This window comes from Drosophila kikkawai, chromosome 2L (genome assembly GCF_030179895.1).
Source record: "Drosophila kikkawai strain 14028-0561.14 chromosome 2L, DkikHiC1v2, whole genome shotgun sequence".
Taxonomy (NCBI): domain Eukaryota; kingdom Metazoa; phylum Arthropoda; class Insecta; order Diptera; family Drosophilidae; genus Drosophila; species Drosophila kikkawai.
Window position 1 is genome coordinate 26093144 of NC_091728.1, and position 17667 is coordinate 26110810.

Consider the following 17667-nt stretch of genomic DNA (forward strand, 5'->3'; position numbering starts at 1 on the left):
CGTAGCCAGGCAGGTTAACTTTTACCACACCGCTCAATAAGTTCCCGGCTTAAGAAGGAAAAACACTTTTTTTTCTGAAAATTTAGTTTTATTCATCAATGTAGTTTCCACCTACGGCTGCACACTTAGCCAGCGGTTCTCCAACCTTTCGATACCATTTTTGTAGAAGGCTGAACTTTTGCCCTCAGAATAGGCCTCAGTATCGGCATTCACCTCCTCATTTGTTCGATATCTCTTGCCTTGGAGGTGCTTTTTATACCCTTGCAGGGTATTATAATTTCAGTCAGTTTGCAGCGCAGTGAAGGAGACCTTTTCGACCCTATAAAGTATATATATTCTTGATCAGGATCAACAGCCGAGTCGATCTAGCCATGTCCGTCTGTCCGCCCGTCCGTCTGTCCGTCCGTCCGTCCGTCTGTCCGTTTCTACGCAAACTAGTCCCTCAGTTTTAAAGTTATCTGAATGAAACTTTGCATATAGTCTTCTATATACTCTCACTGCTGTATATGTCGGAATGGGCTGGATCGGACGACTATATCATATAGCTGCCATACAAAAGTTCGATCAATTTTTAGAAAAAAAATTTAAACTTGGCTGTTTTTCAATATTATTCCATCATTTTTGAGATATAACCATTTTATATTATTCCAGAATTTTGGTAAACATTTTATGAAAATCGGACGACTATATCTTATAGCTGCCATAGGAACGATAGGGAAAATAATAGAAAAAAATTATAACTTCGTTGTTTTTCAACTAGAGAAAATGTAAAGCCGTGAATGTATAACTGTAACTGTCAAACTGTAAACATAATAAGTAAAGGTAAAACTCTTTTTTTTGTGTGTTTTCATCATTATAATTTATAATATAAATATCAAAACTAATCTGCAAGGGTATACAAACTTCGGCGTGCCGAAGTTAGCTTCCTTTCTTGTTTTTTTTGCATACTGATATAACGAGCAAGGCTGTTGCACTAAAGAATATAGACAACTCATCTTTATTTTCTTTTTTCCATAACACAGAAATATGTCTTTGCCAGAAACGCAGTGCTCTGAATATGGTAAGTTCCTTAAAACTCAAACCGATTCATATAGTCATTATTATTAAATTATTTTACAGTCGAATTACAAGACGATGCAACCAGCGACGCACAATATGCAGTTTTGGAGAGTGTATCTAGCGGTGAGTATTAATATGAAATGATTCTCTATAATTTCTATGAATTATTAAATATTATTAATCTATATATATAAAAATGGAGACAAAAAATGTTAGGGATCAAATCACAAGAGAACGGCTGGGCCGATTTGGCTCAATTTTTTTTTCAGTTTTTTGTAATTGCCAGAAGAAGGTTATAGCATAAGAAAATTTTGGAAAGTCCTTCCGGAAAGGTCGCTAGCGGCTCAACAGATGGACACACTGTTGTATGTAAAATTCTGAAACACCCTACAAAGATCATAGCTGCGTTGAAATTGTGTATCAATGAACTCGGTAAAAAAATATTTAAACAAAAAAATCGAGCTAACGAAGCATTACCAAAGTGAGCTTAAACAATTGGAAGTAATGCCTGCTGTTAGACGATCAAATCTTGGGCGGCGTTCACGCAATGCAATAAGTAATCAGAATTTCCGTAATAGTCGGACGCAAGAGGAACGTACAGAAATAAATGCATCGATACGTGCCCAAATGGCACAGCTTCGCGCTGCACAAAGAAAACCTCAAGCCCGACAAAATAATAGAGGAAGACGAGCCGCAAATGAAAACTTGAATCGTGCTGCATTCGCATACAATCCTGAAACATCCTACATCTTACGTGCGTTGTTATTGGTTCATTATCTGTTGTATGTCAGCATTGTAATGCATTGAAGTTTCGGTTGGAAACCCCCGGCTTATGCTGTGCAGGTGGCAAAATTAAATTGCCCGTTTTGGCTCATCCACCAGAGCCTTTGTACTCGCTACTATATGGAAACTCAGCCCAATCAAACAGTTTCCTGAAGCTTGCACAAAAATATAACGGATGCTTTCAAATGACGTCTTTTGGAGCCGAGGTTGTTCAACAATCAGGCTACAATCCAAGTTATAAGGTAATGGCGTCTCTTTATTATCACATTTTTTCAAAATTGCATCCCAACATTCAGATTCAAGGGCAAATTCACCACCGAGCGGGCGCTTTGTTACCACCACAAAACAAAGATCATAAATTCCTTCAGATCTATTTCATTGGTGACGTAGATAGTTTGAATTTCCTTATTTAAAGTCAAATCGCTGGAGAACTGCATTCATACAGATCCGATGACAGCGTGACCGACGAGGATGAAGCGACCAACTATCCGACAGAATTTTTGAACTCACTGGATGTGCCAGGAACTCCGCCGCATAATTTGCAACTAAAGGTGGGATCGATTATTATAATGCTGCGGAATCTAAATCATCCGAGATTATGCAACGGTACTCGGTTGTCCGTTAAGAAACTAATGAACAACGTGATTCAAGCGACTATCATCAAGGGAAAATTTAAAGGAGAGGAAGTTCTTATCCCACGAATTCCGATTATTCCAACAGATCTTCCATTCCAATTCAAGAGGATTCAGTTCCCAGTTCGATTGGTTTGTTTAAAAGTCCTCACTTCTTTTTGATTATCAACTAATTTTGAATTCAAATTTTAGGAGAAGATAGGAATAAGGTAAGGTAATAATGTACGTCAAAGTAGAAACGGAACGTCTCAATTTAATTTGTTTTAATCAGTCGAAGTTGGGGCGAGATAAAGTTCGCCGGGAAGAATAAGGACGTAGATAGTTTGAATTTTCGTATTCAAAGTCAAATCGCTGGAGAACTGCATTCATACAGATCCGTTGACAGCGTGACCGACGAGGATGAAGCGACCAACTATCCGACATAATTTTTAAACTCACTGGTTTGTTTAAAAGTCATCACTTCTTTTTGATTCTCAACTAATTTTGAATTCAAATTTTAGCTTAAAATTTTTAGGAGAAGATAGGAATAAGGTCAGCTCTATGAATTTTTATGCGTATTGATTGAAGATGTTTCAATAGTAGTGTTTCGACATGTACGTCAAAGTAGAAACGGAACGTCTCAATTTAATTTGTTTTAATTAGTCGAAGTTGGGGCGAGATAAAGTTCGCCGGGTCCGCTAGTATATATATATTTCCTTGAATATATTTAATAAACTCGATTTTAAAAGAATACACATTAATTTCTTAATTAATTAATAATTAACTAAAAATTGATGGATACAATGCCTTAAAGACATATTTAAAAAATAACTTTACAAATTTATTTAGCTTTAACTTTGAAAGTATTTGTTCTGTGCACGAGAAAAAAAAACGGAAAACGTAGAAAACCTACCCTCAAACAGTTTTTTAGCCTGTCATCAATCATTTTCCAATATAAAATCCTTTAAAAAACATATGCGGAACAAACATTTGCATAGCAGTAGCCATAGCCCTGTTAGATATCCTGTACCAACATTGTCCACAAATAGCCCAATTTTCCAAAGCCAATCATTGGAATCTCAGATATCTTCTCTCGAAATAGAAACAAGTTTAAGTAGGTCAGATATTGACCTCAACTGCGAACAGAACAGTACAAATTTGCTGAATAACAGCGAAAAAATCACATTATCCATTTGTTCAAAACTAAGTATTCCTCGTCAGGACGTATTCAAATTGCAAAAGGAAATTCAGAAACATTACAACACCTTTAGTAAAGGAACTACGAACAGTTCGGTCCAATTTAGGAGATAATAAACATTTTAATATTGACCACATCTTAAATTTTTGTAAAAATCCGTTTGAAACTGCAAGCAATGAATACAAATTATTAAAAATTCTAAGACAAAAAAATATGTATCAAGACCCTTTTATAATAGATGACAGAGTAAGTTCGTAAAGATTTAAAAACAAATTTACTTTAAGGTCTGAAAAAAGAAAAGGTGCAATTTTTCCATTAAAATTTCATTTAAAACAGTTTTTTGAAATGCCAAATATATTTGACTGCTTTTTAGAAAGGCTTAAGTTCTTAAACAAACAGACTAACTTGTTATGCTTATATACAGGCCTGCTCCGGTAATCGTAAAATTTTTTCGATTTCGTTTTGGGCGAAAACGAACCGTTTTCGTTTTTAGCTGCTCCGGTTTTCGGCAAATTTCTGCTATCGGAATGTTTCGTTTTCTCATCGTTTCTCACTGCTCAAGCAGGTAACTTGTGTTTTTGGTAATATGCAAACAACGTAAAGAACTGCCTTTTATATTTACAATTGCAATTACAAAAGGCAAAAAATGCTGGAGTTAAGCAAATCTAGGCATCTAAGATGCTGCCGCACTTTTCACAGTTTTAATTCCGGTGGTCTCAAATAATTATTTGGTTAATTTGGACCATTTAAGTTATTACATTTAATAGCATTAATTATAAACAACCATTTTGGTTCTCCTTTAAAGTTATTAATGTATTCATTTATATTTTATAAGTATTTTTAACTGGCTGTTTCGTTCCACCAACAATATGGCAACCTTGGCGATAACTTTTTGCGGTGAACTTATCAACCTATCGCCAAAACGAGAAAACTGGTTGAACACGGCAAAAATTTTGTTGTCAAATCTGAGGTGGGGTCAGAAATAAATTTTTTTAAAAATAACTCCGTGTCAGAATGATCTTGTGGTGTGGAATAAACATCAATAAATCACTTTTTCCTTTTGTAAATAAGATCTGATTTCATATAAAAAAAGGCCATGTACTTTTCATTCCGGCCAGAAAAAGGTGCCCGTTTTTCAAATCGAAAAAATCTTGCCGTTTTCGATTACCGGAGCAGACCTGATTATTCCAGAATTTTGGTAAAAATTGTATGCAAATCGGACGACTATATCTTATAGCTGCCATAGGAACGATCAGGAAATTAATAGGAAAAAAAATTTTAACTTCGGTGCTTTTCAACGTTTTTATACCCTTGCAGGGTATTATAATTTCAGTCAGAAGTTTGCAACGCAGTGAAGGAGACGTTTCCGACCCTATAAAGTATATATATTCTTGATCAGCATCAACAGCCGAGTCGATCTAGCCATGTCCGTCTGTCCGTCCGTCTGTCCGTCTGTCCGTTCTACGCAAACTAGTCCCTCAGTTTTAAAGCTATCTAAATGAAACTTTGCACAGAGTCTTCTATATACTCTCACTGCTATATATGTCGGAACGGGCCGGATCGGACGACTATATCATATAGCTCCCATACAAATGTTCGATAAATTTTTAGAAAAAAAATTATAACTTGGCTGTTTTTCAATATTTTTGCATCATTTTTGGGATATGACCATTTTATATTATTCCAGAATTTTGGTAAAAATTTTATGAAAATCGGGCCACTATATCTTATAGCTGCCATAGGAATGATCGGAAAATGAATAGGAAAAAAATTATAACTTCGTTGTTTTTCAATATATTCTTATCTACTTTTAGATATAAGCTTCTTTTATTATTTCAGAATTTTTGTAAAAATTTTATGGAAATCGGACAACTATATCATATAGCTGCCATATAAACGATCGGTAAATTTAGAGAAAATGTAAAGCTGGGAATGTAAAACTGTAACTGTCAAACTGTAAACATAATAAGTATAGGTAAAATGTAATGAAACTCTGTTTTGTGAGTGTTTTCAGCATTTAAATTTATAATATAAACATCAAAACCAATCTGCAAGGGTATACAAACTTCGGTGTGCCGAAGTTAGCTTCCTTTCTTGTTTTTATCTACTCTGAGATATGAGCTTTTTTTTATTACATATTTTAGAATTTCGGAATAAATTTCATAAAAATTGGACTATATCATATAGCTGCCATAGCGATCGGCAGATGTAGAGAAAATGTAAAGCTGGGAATGCCAAACTGTAAACATAATAAGTATAGGTAAAATGTAATGAAATATCTGCAAGGGTATACAAACTTCGGCGTGCCGAAGTTAGCTTCCTTTCTTGTTGAGATCTGAAAAAAGCCAGTAGTCACTGGGGGCCAAATCTGGATAGTAGGGTGGGTGCGGCAGTAGTTCGAATCTCAATTCTCTCAATTTCACCATTGTTGCCACAGACTTGTGGCACGGTCATTTATAAATGAGTTGTAGTTGTCGTTGTTATATAGTTTTTAATATAGCTGCTAGAATTAATAGCATTACTTAGATATTTTTCAAGGCTGGCACGCAGCTCTGCAGGTGATTTTCTTCATCATATCTTTGGTGACTAGCGCATTAACTTATATGTAAGTATTTTGTACTTGTAGCGTTAGGAAGAATATCTTAAAATAAATAAAAAAAAAATATATCATGAGTACGCCGCTCGCTGCCAAGCTGGCTTTGGTCAAATGAGTCTTCATTGATTCTTCAGCAACTAGTAATATTTGCTTTTGACAAATATTAAAGTGCCGCAATATAATTGTTTATATATTTAAAATAGTTTTAAATATAACGATACGTAGATTACTTACGGTGACGAACTTAATTTTTGGCACAGTTGGCATGTCTGAATTTGGCACCGTTTTTCTCCATTAAATATGGCGATATTTAAATAAAACAAATTTTATTTATATTCACTAATCAATTTGCAACTTAATTAAGATTTTTTTTTCTTGTATATCATTTTACTAATTTAATTTGGCTGAATTTGGCTGAACAAAATTATTGGCACACTTGGGTAAATGTGAATTATACTGTAAATATATGATCGATCTGGCCACTTTTTCATCTTGGAAAGCCCCGTTATCTGTATTTACAGTATTCGTGTTGGTAAATTTTCAAGCTAAAAACGCCGAAGTGCCTTTTTTCCGAGTAAAATTAGCTAATTTTACCAAAATGAGCGGAAAACAAAAGGAAACCACCGAATCGTAAAAAAAGATCATTATGTATTTGCACAATCAAGGCAAATCATATGTTCAGATTGGGGAGATTATGGATAAAGCCGTTTTACCATCCACGCAGATCCCAGCAGAAGTAAAAAAATGATTTCGGGAAGGATATTCACACTATTACGGTTCGGAGGACACTTCATGAAGCAAACTACAAGTCCGCGTTGCTAGACGAAAACCACTAATTTCCACAGTCAATCAACGGAAGCGTTTAGCATATGCTAAAGATTATTTAAGCAAGCCAATTGACTTTTGGAACAACGTGATCTTTTCTGATGAAAGCAAGTTCAACAATTTTTCAATCGGATGGCCGCCAAACGGTGTCGAGAAAGCCTAATACCGAACTACAAAAAGAGAACCTTGCAATGTCGGTAAAACATGGTGGTGGAAGCGTCATTGTGTGGGGTTGCATGTCCGTTCCCGGTATCGGAGAACTTCCATTTATAGAGGGCATAATGGACAAAAAATATTATTTAGATATTTTAAAGATAAATCTAAAAAAAAAAAAGGGACGAAACCTTAAATTTATATTTTTAAACATACGGCTCGTGATGTGCGCATGTGGCTGGCATATCATGTAAAACATACACAATCTCCAGATCAGAACCCCATCGAACATTTGTGGAAAGAATTGGACAGGCGCATAAAAAAACGATCCATTTCGACTAAGGCCGAGTTGAAAGTGTGGCTTGTAGAGGAGTGGCACAAAATTGGCCCGGAAACCACCCAAAATTTGGTTATTTCGATGCCAAGGCGCTTGGAAGCTGTAATACAACATAAAGGCTTAGCCACTAAATATAAATTTATTGTTTAAAATCGTTATTTTTCATTATACTTAAGATTTCTTGTTAACTGTTCCAATAATTTTGTTCAGGCAAATGAAGCTGTTTTTTTACTTTTTTAATTTTATTTAATTAATGGGAAGAGAGACAATAATGAAATAAATCGAATTCTGTTGCAAATTGATTAATGAATATAAATAAAATTTGTTTTATTTAAATATCGCCATATTTAATGGAAAAAAACGGTGCCAAATTTTGACATGCCATCTGTGCCAAAAATTAAGTTCCTCACTGTTCACTGAGCTTAAAATTCATTCAGTAGATCATTTGTGGGAGGTGATTATTGATTTAGACAACACTTCTCAAGTTTTGAAAAATGTCAAACTGCACCACACAATATGCAAAGGTATTTTCAACTTCTTTTTAATTTTATATATAAATTCATTAAAATTTTTACGGCGTTAATTGTTCCATATATGTTTACATATAGGACTTATCATGAATGTTTTGTCGCCATGCCTTTTGCAACAACTTATACTTACAATAATTGTGGATGAAACAACTAAAGACATGTGCCTCATGGTGAGCTACTTTAGCCAGGACCTAACGTAAGGTATGCACATCTTTTTACCGTCTATTCTAACTGCATAGAAAATGGAACCGCCGAGCATATGACAAAGTGTCTTAAACATCAACTTAAAGCTGGTAACCTAAAGTTGAATAACTTAACAAACAACAATGGTCAAGCCATAATAAATAAAACACTTTCTTCTCGGTTAAAGGAGGACATGAAACACCTACCTTTCGCATTCATTGCACCTTTGTGCTGAACATGCGTGTGATATTCTACCGAAAAATTTAGACATCACGGTCAAGGAGTTACACAAATGGTTTTCAAACAGCACGAACAGAATCGTCGAGTTTCAACGCTTGCACAAAATTGTTGCTGGCTGTGATAAAAAAAAATTGCAAAACTCTTCGAAAATAGTTGGCTTGTAAGTCGAATATAATTCAAACAACTTTAGATGAGTGGGACTCTAAAACTTCACTTTAAATTGTCACGTACTTTCAAAAGAGGGTATTCTGGATATAAAAATGTCTGGATGCCATACATACAGGCAGATCTTAACAATTTCCATACTTAGTGCCGAGCGAACTTATTAAACTTAAATGGCTCTAAATAGCTAATGACATATGTACTTCCGTGTCCTTCCTAAAGCCTAGTACTCTGACGACGAAAATCCGGTGTAACACGTGTTATAGCGGCCAAACTCCATATAAAAAAAAGGTGTGAAAAAAGGAAGAAGAAGAAATTTGTGCGTCGTCAATTTTGCCGGTACTCTGACGACGAAAATGATGACTGTTCAAATTGAATGGCGTTGCCAGATCAAGATAGTAAACAGCTGATCTCGGGGTGTAACAATAATTCATTTGATTTATTCTTACACCCCTAATGGAGGGAAAGTTGAAGGAAAAAAGTGGCATTGGCATTCCAGAATATGGAATTTAACCCACAAAGGACATTTTAATGCCATATTAATTAATATTTTAAATATATTTTTGGAAAATTTGTTTACAAACAGCTGTCCATTGTGACCAAAGAAAAGCATTAAACGCCATAAAAGGAACATTTTCACGGCGTTTTATGGCTTTTTCTTAATTTTTTTTGGTCACACTGGCTCGGTGGCCAAATAAAGAGCGATTCCGCAATCACACGTGTTACAGCGGATTTTCGTCGTCAGAGTACTAGGCTTAAGGGGGAAAACTGAATTTTTTAGGGGGAGGGCCATATTTTCATCTGGCAACACTGCTGCAAAACCTTATGGAAGTTTGTTCAACGGACGGTGGATACAGATGCAAGCTTTGTGGGATCTTCCTATAGGCCACTTTAACCTTTTCTCTCTCACCCTTCTTTCTAGTTGTCTCTCTATCTCTTATGGTTGCTGCAGACCTCACTAGGTAACTTGTTTATTTTTGATGCCGGATACAAATGATGCCATCTACATACAGTATGTCAAGAAACTGTTTACATATTAAAAAAAAACATAATTTTTGACTTTGCATGCCTTTATTTATTTTTTTTGTAATATTTTTTTAATGCAGAACTATTATTTAGCAAATTTTAAATAAGTATGTGCAAAAAATAAAACAATATAACGAAGCATATAATTTTAAAGCAACAAAATATGAGTTTTCACGTTTTTGACACTGTCATGAAACTCTTTACACGAAGTACTTAAGTTACAGTTTAATGAATATATTTAACAACTTATACTATCTTAAACTAATTTTAATATTTAGTTTGACTTCCCTTATCTTCAACTACTAGCCTACTGCGATTTTTCATCGAACTGACCAGCTTTTGTAGGTCATATTTTTTATAATTTTATGTCATTCTTCCAGTACAGCTGCTTTTAAGGCGGCGCGGTTTATGGGCTGCCTTTTGGCCACTTTTTTTTTCAGATAAGCCCACAAATTTTCAATGGGGTTCATGTCGGGGCTCTGAGGAGGTGTATCAATGACCTTTTGGCAATTATAAAGGAGTCGTGTGAGCACAGTGAGCTCCTTATGTTTGGGGTCATTATCTTGATAAAATTAAAATTTTAGCTTATTATCGACAATAAAGCGAAATTTCTCCGCACTATGCCTCAAATTTTGTTTGAGAATGGAGAGATATTGCTCAGCATTAATTTTTTTTTCAATAAACGCAAGCTCTCCCACTCCCTAGCTGCTAATACATCCCCAAACCATCACCGACAATTTCTCAATTTTTTGCTGTCGGAATGATGTTGCGCTGATCTAAAGCTGTTAACGGCTTGCGCCATACTCTAGTTGGTCCATCATTGTAGTAGAGCATTATTTTGGTTTCGTCACAGAATATGACGTCATCCCAATAGTTTTCCGGCTTAATGCTCATGTCGACAGCAAAAGTTAAGCGCTTTTCAACATTTACTTTTGAAAGCAGAGGCTTCTTACGCGCAACCCTAGAAGAGTATTTGTTTCGCAGAATTAGTTGGCGGACGGTTTCATGTGAAACGACCGTGCCACACTCTTCTTCCAACTCCTTGGAAAGGGTTCTGGTCGAAATTTGGGGGTTTTGAGTGACCTTAAGCATTATAAGGCGCCCGCTTGTCAATCTTTTTCTTTCGACCACTTCCACACTTTGCTTCCAATCTGTATTCAATTTTTTCTTGATTTAAAACATTATTAATTGTTTTTCTCGATACATGAAACATTGTTGAGGGTTGTCGTTTCCGGTGGCTCAGGGAAAGCCAGGATTCGTCTCAGAAATTTGTATTTTTAGTCAGAGGTGGTTGCTGAAAGAGATGCCGACCCGATCCCAGAGTAGAACGCCGAGAAATATGCCGTATTTAGAATTAGATGTTTATTGTCTCGAATATTATTGTCTTCCCACACACCGTCAAAGCGCATTCACCGTCCGTTGAACAAATGGTCCATAAGGTTTTGCCGTTCCGAATTTTCCCAAATGGACCGCCGCACAGTAGCGCCTTTTCTCATTTAGCGTTGCAAAAATCATATCTTTTGAACCAAATAAGGTAATCGAATAATTTAAACGGCATTGGACAGGTAATTGTTGTAAAATATATATGTATATGTACTGCATAAAGTACCACGCCCACAAATACGCCTTTTTAAAGGGTATCAAAGTGAAAAAATAATTTTTTTTCAATGAAAACAATTTTTAAACAAAAATTTTTATTTAATTTTATTTTTATGTATTTGCTCAAATAAAAATAATTTGAAAACTGAAAAAAAATTTTTTTTTTTTAATTCGAAGTGTAACCGCCACGCGCTACAGTTAGTATATTTCTTGGAATGTATGAAATTGTGTCGGTATTTTGGTATATTTTACCCTGAGTTGTTTTGGTTTTTTGCGTTGCATTTCCGCAGACGCAGCTCGATGCAGCCGATGAAAGTTAATTCTGGTCCAGGAAAGATCCACGTAACTTGTAGACATAGTGTAGTCAGTGGCTTTCATTGGCGTCAGAAGATATAGACTACTTTAGGCAGAAAAAGGTGAAAAAAATGGACACCTGGCAGGTAGCGATTTACCTGTAGAAGCCCAAATCAAAGTGTCGTTTTTTTAGGTTCTTTAATAGTTTATGAATGTATCTATCATTTAAAGTAAAAACCATGACCATTGGTTTTATGGTTTTTTTGTAATATTACCTGAAAGTCGACCAATTTACACATTTTTTTGTATGATGCAAAAAACGAAACAAAGTTCAACTTTAAATGCTCATAACTTCTACAAAAAAAATCCTAAAATTTATTTTATTGCAGATTCTGAATCCTTGTTAAATTTCCTGTTGAATAAGTATGGTTAAAATCGTTTTTGCGAACATGACTTTTTTGATTTTTGCAACGCTAATTGTTCGAGAGGCGCTACTGTGCGCCGCAGAATGGAAAATTTCGACACTTAGACACATTTGCCGGACTCTATCTTTTGGTTTGTTATTTTTAAGACCCTAAAGAATTTTTTAAGCAAAAAAAAAATTTTCGATTTAAAAAAAAAAAAAAAGTTACTCAGATGTCCCCCCTTAAATAAATAGTGGTTTTATTATTTAAGTTTTTTAATTAATTTTGCTATTTAATTTTTTTTAGTTCCTGGACTCCCTCAGAAATTCGAGAAGTTCCGACTGCAATTTCTCCTGACTGTCCGCCATCCGTTGCATAATTTCAGTCTGCGCTTTCTGCTCCTCCAGCCTCTCTCGAGCAATTTCGACCAGCTCACTCTTTTTGGTCTACTCTTGTTCTTCTGGCCGGAGGCAAACTGCCGGAACGACGACTTCCGCTCAGATTTGATTCCTCCGGGTCCTCCATACTTATTCGACAGGAAATTTCCCAAGGATTCAGAATCTGCAATAAAATCTATTTTAAGAGAAGTAGAAGTTATGAGCATTTAAAGTTGAACTTTGTTTCGTTTTTTGCATCATACAAAAAATGTGTAAATTGGTCGACTTTCAGGTAATATTACAAAAAAAAACATAAACCCAATGGTCATGGTTTTTACTTTAAATGATAGATACATTCATAAACTATTAAAGAACCTAAAAAAACGACACTTTGGTTTGGGCTTCTACAGGTAAATCGCTACCTGCCAGGTGTCCATTTTTTCACCTTTTTCGGCCTAAAGTAGTCTATATCTTTTGACGCCAATGCCGGCCACTGACTACACTATGACTACAAGTTCCGTGGATCTTTCCTGGATCAGAATTAACTTTCATCGGCTGCGTCGAGCTGCGTCTGCGGAACAGTGTTGCCGTTTTAGCCTTTTTCCGGACAGATCTGTCCGGTTTTCAGCTGCCTCAGCCGGAAAAAATGTAAAACATCCCCTAGCCTTTTATCTGTCCTTTTTTTATTTTGGCCTGGCCTTTTTTATACGCTTTTGATTTTTGCGTAAAGTGCTGAAAAGTAAGTAATAAGGACTCGGCTGGCAATAACCCATTTATGGAATTGGCAACATTTGCTCTAGTACTGCTGTCGCTGCCCTGGTCAAATGCTGAAGTTGAGCGTGGTTTTAGCCAAGCTACATTGGTAAAAACCTTAAAACAACTTTTATGTGTCCTTTTTTATTTTGGACTGGCCTTTTTTATCCGCTTTTTATTTTTGTGTAAAGTGCGGAAGCATCCAATCTAATGAAAATGAAAGATTAGAATCTTGTAATGATGACATTGACGATGTTCTAAACGAGTTGGCAAACAATAAAGAGTAATATTACATAAAATGTATGGAAAAAATATTTTGTCTTGTTTTTTGTCCTTATTCTTAAATTTTTGTCATTTCCTATCCTTTTTTTATAATCAATCTAGCCTTTTCTTGTAAAGAGCTGACGGCAACACTGCTGCGGAAATGCAACGCAAAAAACCAAAACAACTCAGGGTAAATATATACCAAAATACCATAACCGCCACTTACACGGTATATACTATATACCAAATTTAGCGCGCAACTGTTTTGCATCCCAAATACTTTCAATCTGTTTATGTTTTCTATATTGAAGGACAAAACGTACCTTTTAAAATGGGTTTGGAGGTTTCATATTTATACCTGATTATACTTCCAAAGGGGCAAAAAGAGTACTTTTAAAAAACAGGTAGACCATTTTGTTGTTTACAAAATAGTTTTGGGTTGTACTAGGTAAAAAATGTCTTACCTAAAAATTGCATAACATGAATTTGGGACATATTTACAAAGATGCACAGGTATAACACGTGCATGATGTAACCCTTTAAAAGACCCAAAACCGGGATATGGAAACTCAAACGATGGAAATACTTCTCGGAGATTTTTTGAAAATTGCCATGTTGCGGCAGAAATCACTGGAGTTGACGAGGAAATCATTCAAAGATTGGGTACGATCTTGAATGTACTCAATTGCAAGGAGAAAATTGATTCCGTAAAATATGGGGAATATGCTTCCATCACAGCTTCACTTTTGGCTCAGAAGTATCCACATAAAAGATTGACCCCGACAGTCCACAAAATTTTGGAACATGGTAAAGATATAATTGAATATCAATCTTTGCCTATTGGAGAACTTTCGGAAGAAGCTCAGGAGTCGCTGAATAAATTCTATAAGAAATATAGATACTGCAACTCTTACAAGTCATCAAGACTGAGGCAAAATGAGGACCTGTTCAACATGTTGGCTGCATCATCTGACCCATTTATTGCATCTCTACGGCATGTAAAATCACGAAAAGAGATAGAATCAAGTGATTATAGTCCAGAAATGCTTAGTCTATTAGAAATTCCTCAAATATAAGCATATATTTAGTAATAAGTAGTCAAAATTAACCAAAAATTAAAAAATACTAAAAAAAATTGTAAAAAAAAAAAAAAAAAAAAATTCAGTGTTCAAAATATTTTTATTTTATAAATTAAATAAAAATAAAGCAAAAAAATTAACAAACTTTTGTTTTTAAAAATTCGTTTTCATAGAAAAAAAATTATTTTTTCTCTTTGATACCCTATAAAATACCCTATTTGTGGGCGTGGCACATTATGCAGTACATATATAAGTTTTACAATAATTACCTGTCCAATGCCGTTTAAATTATTTAGTTATCTCATTTGGTTCAAAAGTAATGATTTTTGCAACGCTAAATGAGAAAAGGCGCTACTGTGCGGCGATGCCTCTCATGTAAATGCGTTTTTCTCAAAACCACTTTTTTTGAGTTGGCCGGAAACCTAACTCGAACAAATCTTAACCGATCGATCTGGAATTTTGACAGTATATTCAAAATACCTATGGCTATCGACACAAGTAGGATTTTTTTTTTTTTTGCTTACTTTTTTTTTTATCAACAATTTTGTGACGTTTTTTTTTTTTCATGAAAATTGAACATTTTATTTAATCACTCACCATTTTGCCTAAAATCAAAATATCGAAAAAATCCTACGTGTGTCGATAGCGGTTGAGATACAGAAACTAACAAAATTTGATTTTTTGTTCTAGCTCAAAAATTAAGGACGTTAGGTTTCCGGCCATGGACCCCTTTCAAAAAAATAGGGCCTACGAAGAAATGCTGCACAGCCGCCATTTTGTTTTCGATTTATTAAAAAAAAAATGTATTTTGTACTTCACATATAACATTATAAAACCTACTTTAAAATTTTTCGATTTGCTTTTTTCATTTGGCCAAAAAAAAAATTCTTGAAAATCGGCTTTTTTTTTGCCAGTTACTCAGATGTCCCCCCTTAAAGATTTTTGTTTCCATTAAGACAATATTGAGCAATTGCTGCTCTAACTTTTTCAGCAGGCTGGATAAAATCTGCAGACATATTGGTTCGATTGAGTTGTTCACGAAGGTCACTGGCAGCCAGTTGCCAATTATCATTAATAGCGCTGTTGTGCTCATTTAAAATGTAATGCAAAATACAACAGGTTAGAACAATTGCATTATTGTTTTTGTAGTGGCTTTCAAGTCCCTTTCCAACAAATCGAAACCTGGCCTTTAAATGCCCAAAAGCATTTTCTACAACTCGCCTAGCTTTGGACAAATTGTCGGTCGTCGAAAATGGGTATGGTTTCATCAGCGTTTGGGAAAATCGGAAAGCCGAGTCTCCAATAAGCAGCAGCGGAACTTGTACGCCACAAATTTCCTTTGATTTTTCCCAAATTAATGTAGTCGAGTCGTTGCAACGCCCTGCAGAGCCGATGTTTACATAGCTGAATCTGTACCTATAGTTAATATACAATTTAATACAATCAGCAGATTATAAAACATCTAAAGAGCAGGTAACTTGCCTGTAATCCACAAGAGCGAATAGTACTATTGAGTACCAACCTTTATAGTTGTGACTGCACAAGAGCGAATAGTACTATTGAGTACCAACCTTTATAGTTGTGACTGCATCTGCTGCCGATGGTTTTATTTCGATATGACAACCATCTAGAATATAGATATATATATTTTATATATGTACGTGAACTGATTAATGAATTGATTTATTACCAATTGCTCCTAGACATTGGGGAAATCCAATTTGTTCAAAGCCCCTGACACACTCCTCAACTTTTTCGAGAGTTAAATAGTCAGGGGACATGAATTCACCGGAAAACTCGGCAATGACAGCCTGGCAAAATTCATGGAGTATTTTGCACACAGTGTTTTGTGCCACACCGAATAGCCTTCCAATGGAACGATACCCCGAGGATGATCCCAAGGTGTACAAGGCGATAGCAATCCTCTTCTCCAACGAAATGGCAGTTCGCCAGTTACTATACTTCATTCGGAGAACTTCAAGGCGATCCACCAAAAAGGAAAAGGTACGCTTCTCCATCCGAAAGCTCTCCTTAAAGAACTCATCGTTGTTTTCCGGTACATCCTTCTCCCAAAATGTTCCGAATCGCTTCTATTTAATATACAAATCATATTTAATCTGTACTTAAATTTTGGTAGCACCTACCACCATCCACACTCTTCGTGGCATTTGCTCTTTGGTAAAGTAAAGTTCAAGTAGAGCATCCATGTCGTCGTCGTCATTTACATTTAGCGACATGAAAACCTATCGCAATCTAAGATTTTGCTGTTGTACAACAGCCAAAATAGTTGGTAACTGCTCCTTAATCATCTCTGCGTGTTGCCAGCGGTTACACCTCTGATGCGACGGGAGCAGGTCATGTCAGTTGCAACGCTACTGCCGAAAAAACTACGCTACGGAAGTTGAGCCGCTCACGTGCCATAGTCGATACAGACTCGGACCTTGAGAGCGTGCGGCTTCTCCACTCACCGAAACCAGGCACCAGCTCCCAGCGCAGGGACGGGCCAAAGCGGTCAAGCCAGGGAATGAAGGCCAAGGCGCTGTACAAGGCTGCCCTCCGCATCCGGGATCGGCTCCAGGAAAAAGCCGCCCTATCCCCAGAGGAGAAGGCAAAGCTTACCTGGGCTGAGGAAAATCGCTCAGGGAAGGCTTCACTTCGCCAAACTCCCCCACATAAGATCGACTGGAGGATTCGCTAACAAGGTGAACGAGACGCTTGCCAACAAAAGGCAACGCTCAACCGAAAGCGCCTCTATGGACGCACCGGGGAGCAAGCGGCAACGCGGGCCTAAGGAGGCAGGCCCTCCCCAAATGGCGAAAAAGCCCAAAAAAACCGCAAAAGTCAGTGAGGTCCACTTGAGGCGGTCAATTTGTTCGTAGACAGTCAAGCGGCGATGAGATCCATGCAATCATCAGCGGCCAGTCCCAAAAATGTACTGGCAAGCAGGGAGTCACTAGATAGCCTACTGGGTTCCCAGCCACCAAGGCATAGACGGTAACGAAACCGCGGACGAACTTGCAAAGGAAGGCGTTAGACTGGCGAGTGAAAGTACAGAAAACGTGCCTATCTCCCTAAGAACGCTTCAAAGCGAGCTAGAGAGACGGGTTGACGCAAGCGCAAAAAGCAGGTGGAGGAGTAATTTCGCAACCTGCAGAATATCAAAGGTCAGGCGAACTCCTTGCCTTTGCGAAAAA

The 17667-nt window shown here is 36.3% G+C and overlaps 1 protein-coding gene across 1 annotated transcript; it reads left to right on the forward strand.

Annotated features, from left to right (window-relative positions):
• Positions 1-2072: 2072 nt before the first annotated feature.
• On the forward strand, positions 2073-2899 carry LOC138928407 (uncharacterized). The gene is made up of 4 exons (XM_070285478.1): positions 2073-2084; positions 2139-2606; positions 2667-2683; positions 2746-2899. The coding sequence occupies exons 2-4, from the start codon at positions 2412-2414 to the stop codon at positions 2897-2899; spliced, it is 366 nt and encodes a 121-aa protein (XP_070141579.1). The 5' UTR covers positions 2073-2084; positions 2139-2411.
• The last annotated feature ends 14768 nt before the right edge of the window (positions 2900-17667 follow it).

What these genes read in the sequence shown, in the direction of transcription:
- LOC138928407 (XM_070285478.1), top strand. Translation starts at nt 2,412, where the DNA reads ATGCTGCGGAATCTAAATCATCCGAGATTATGCAACGGTACTCGGTTG.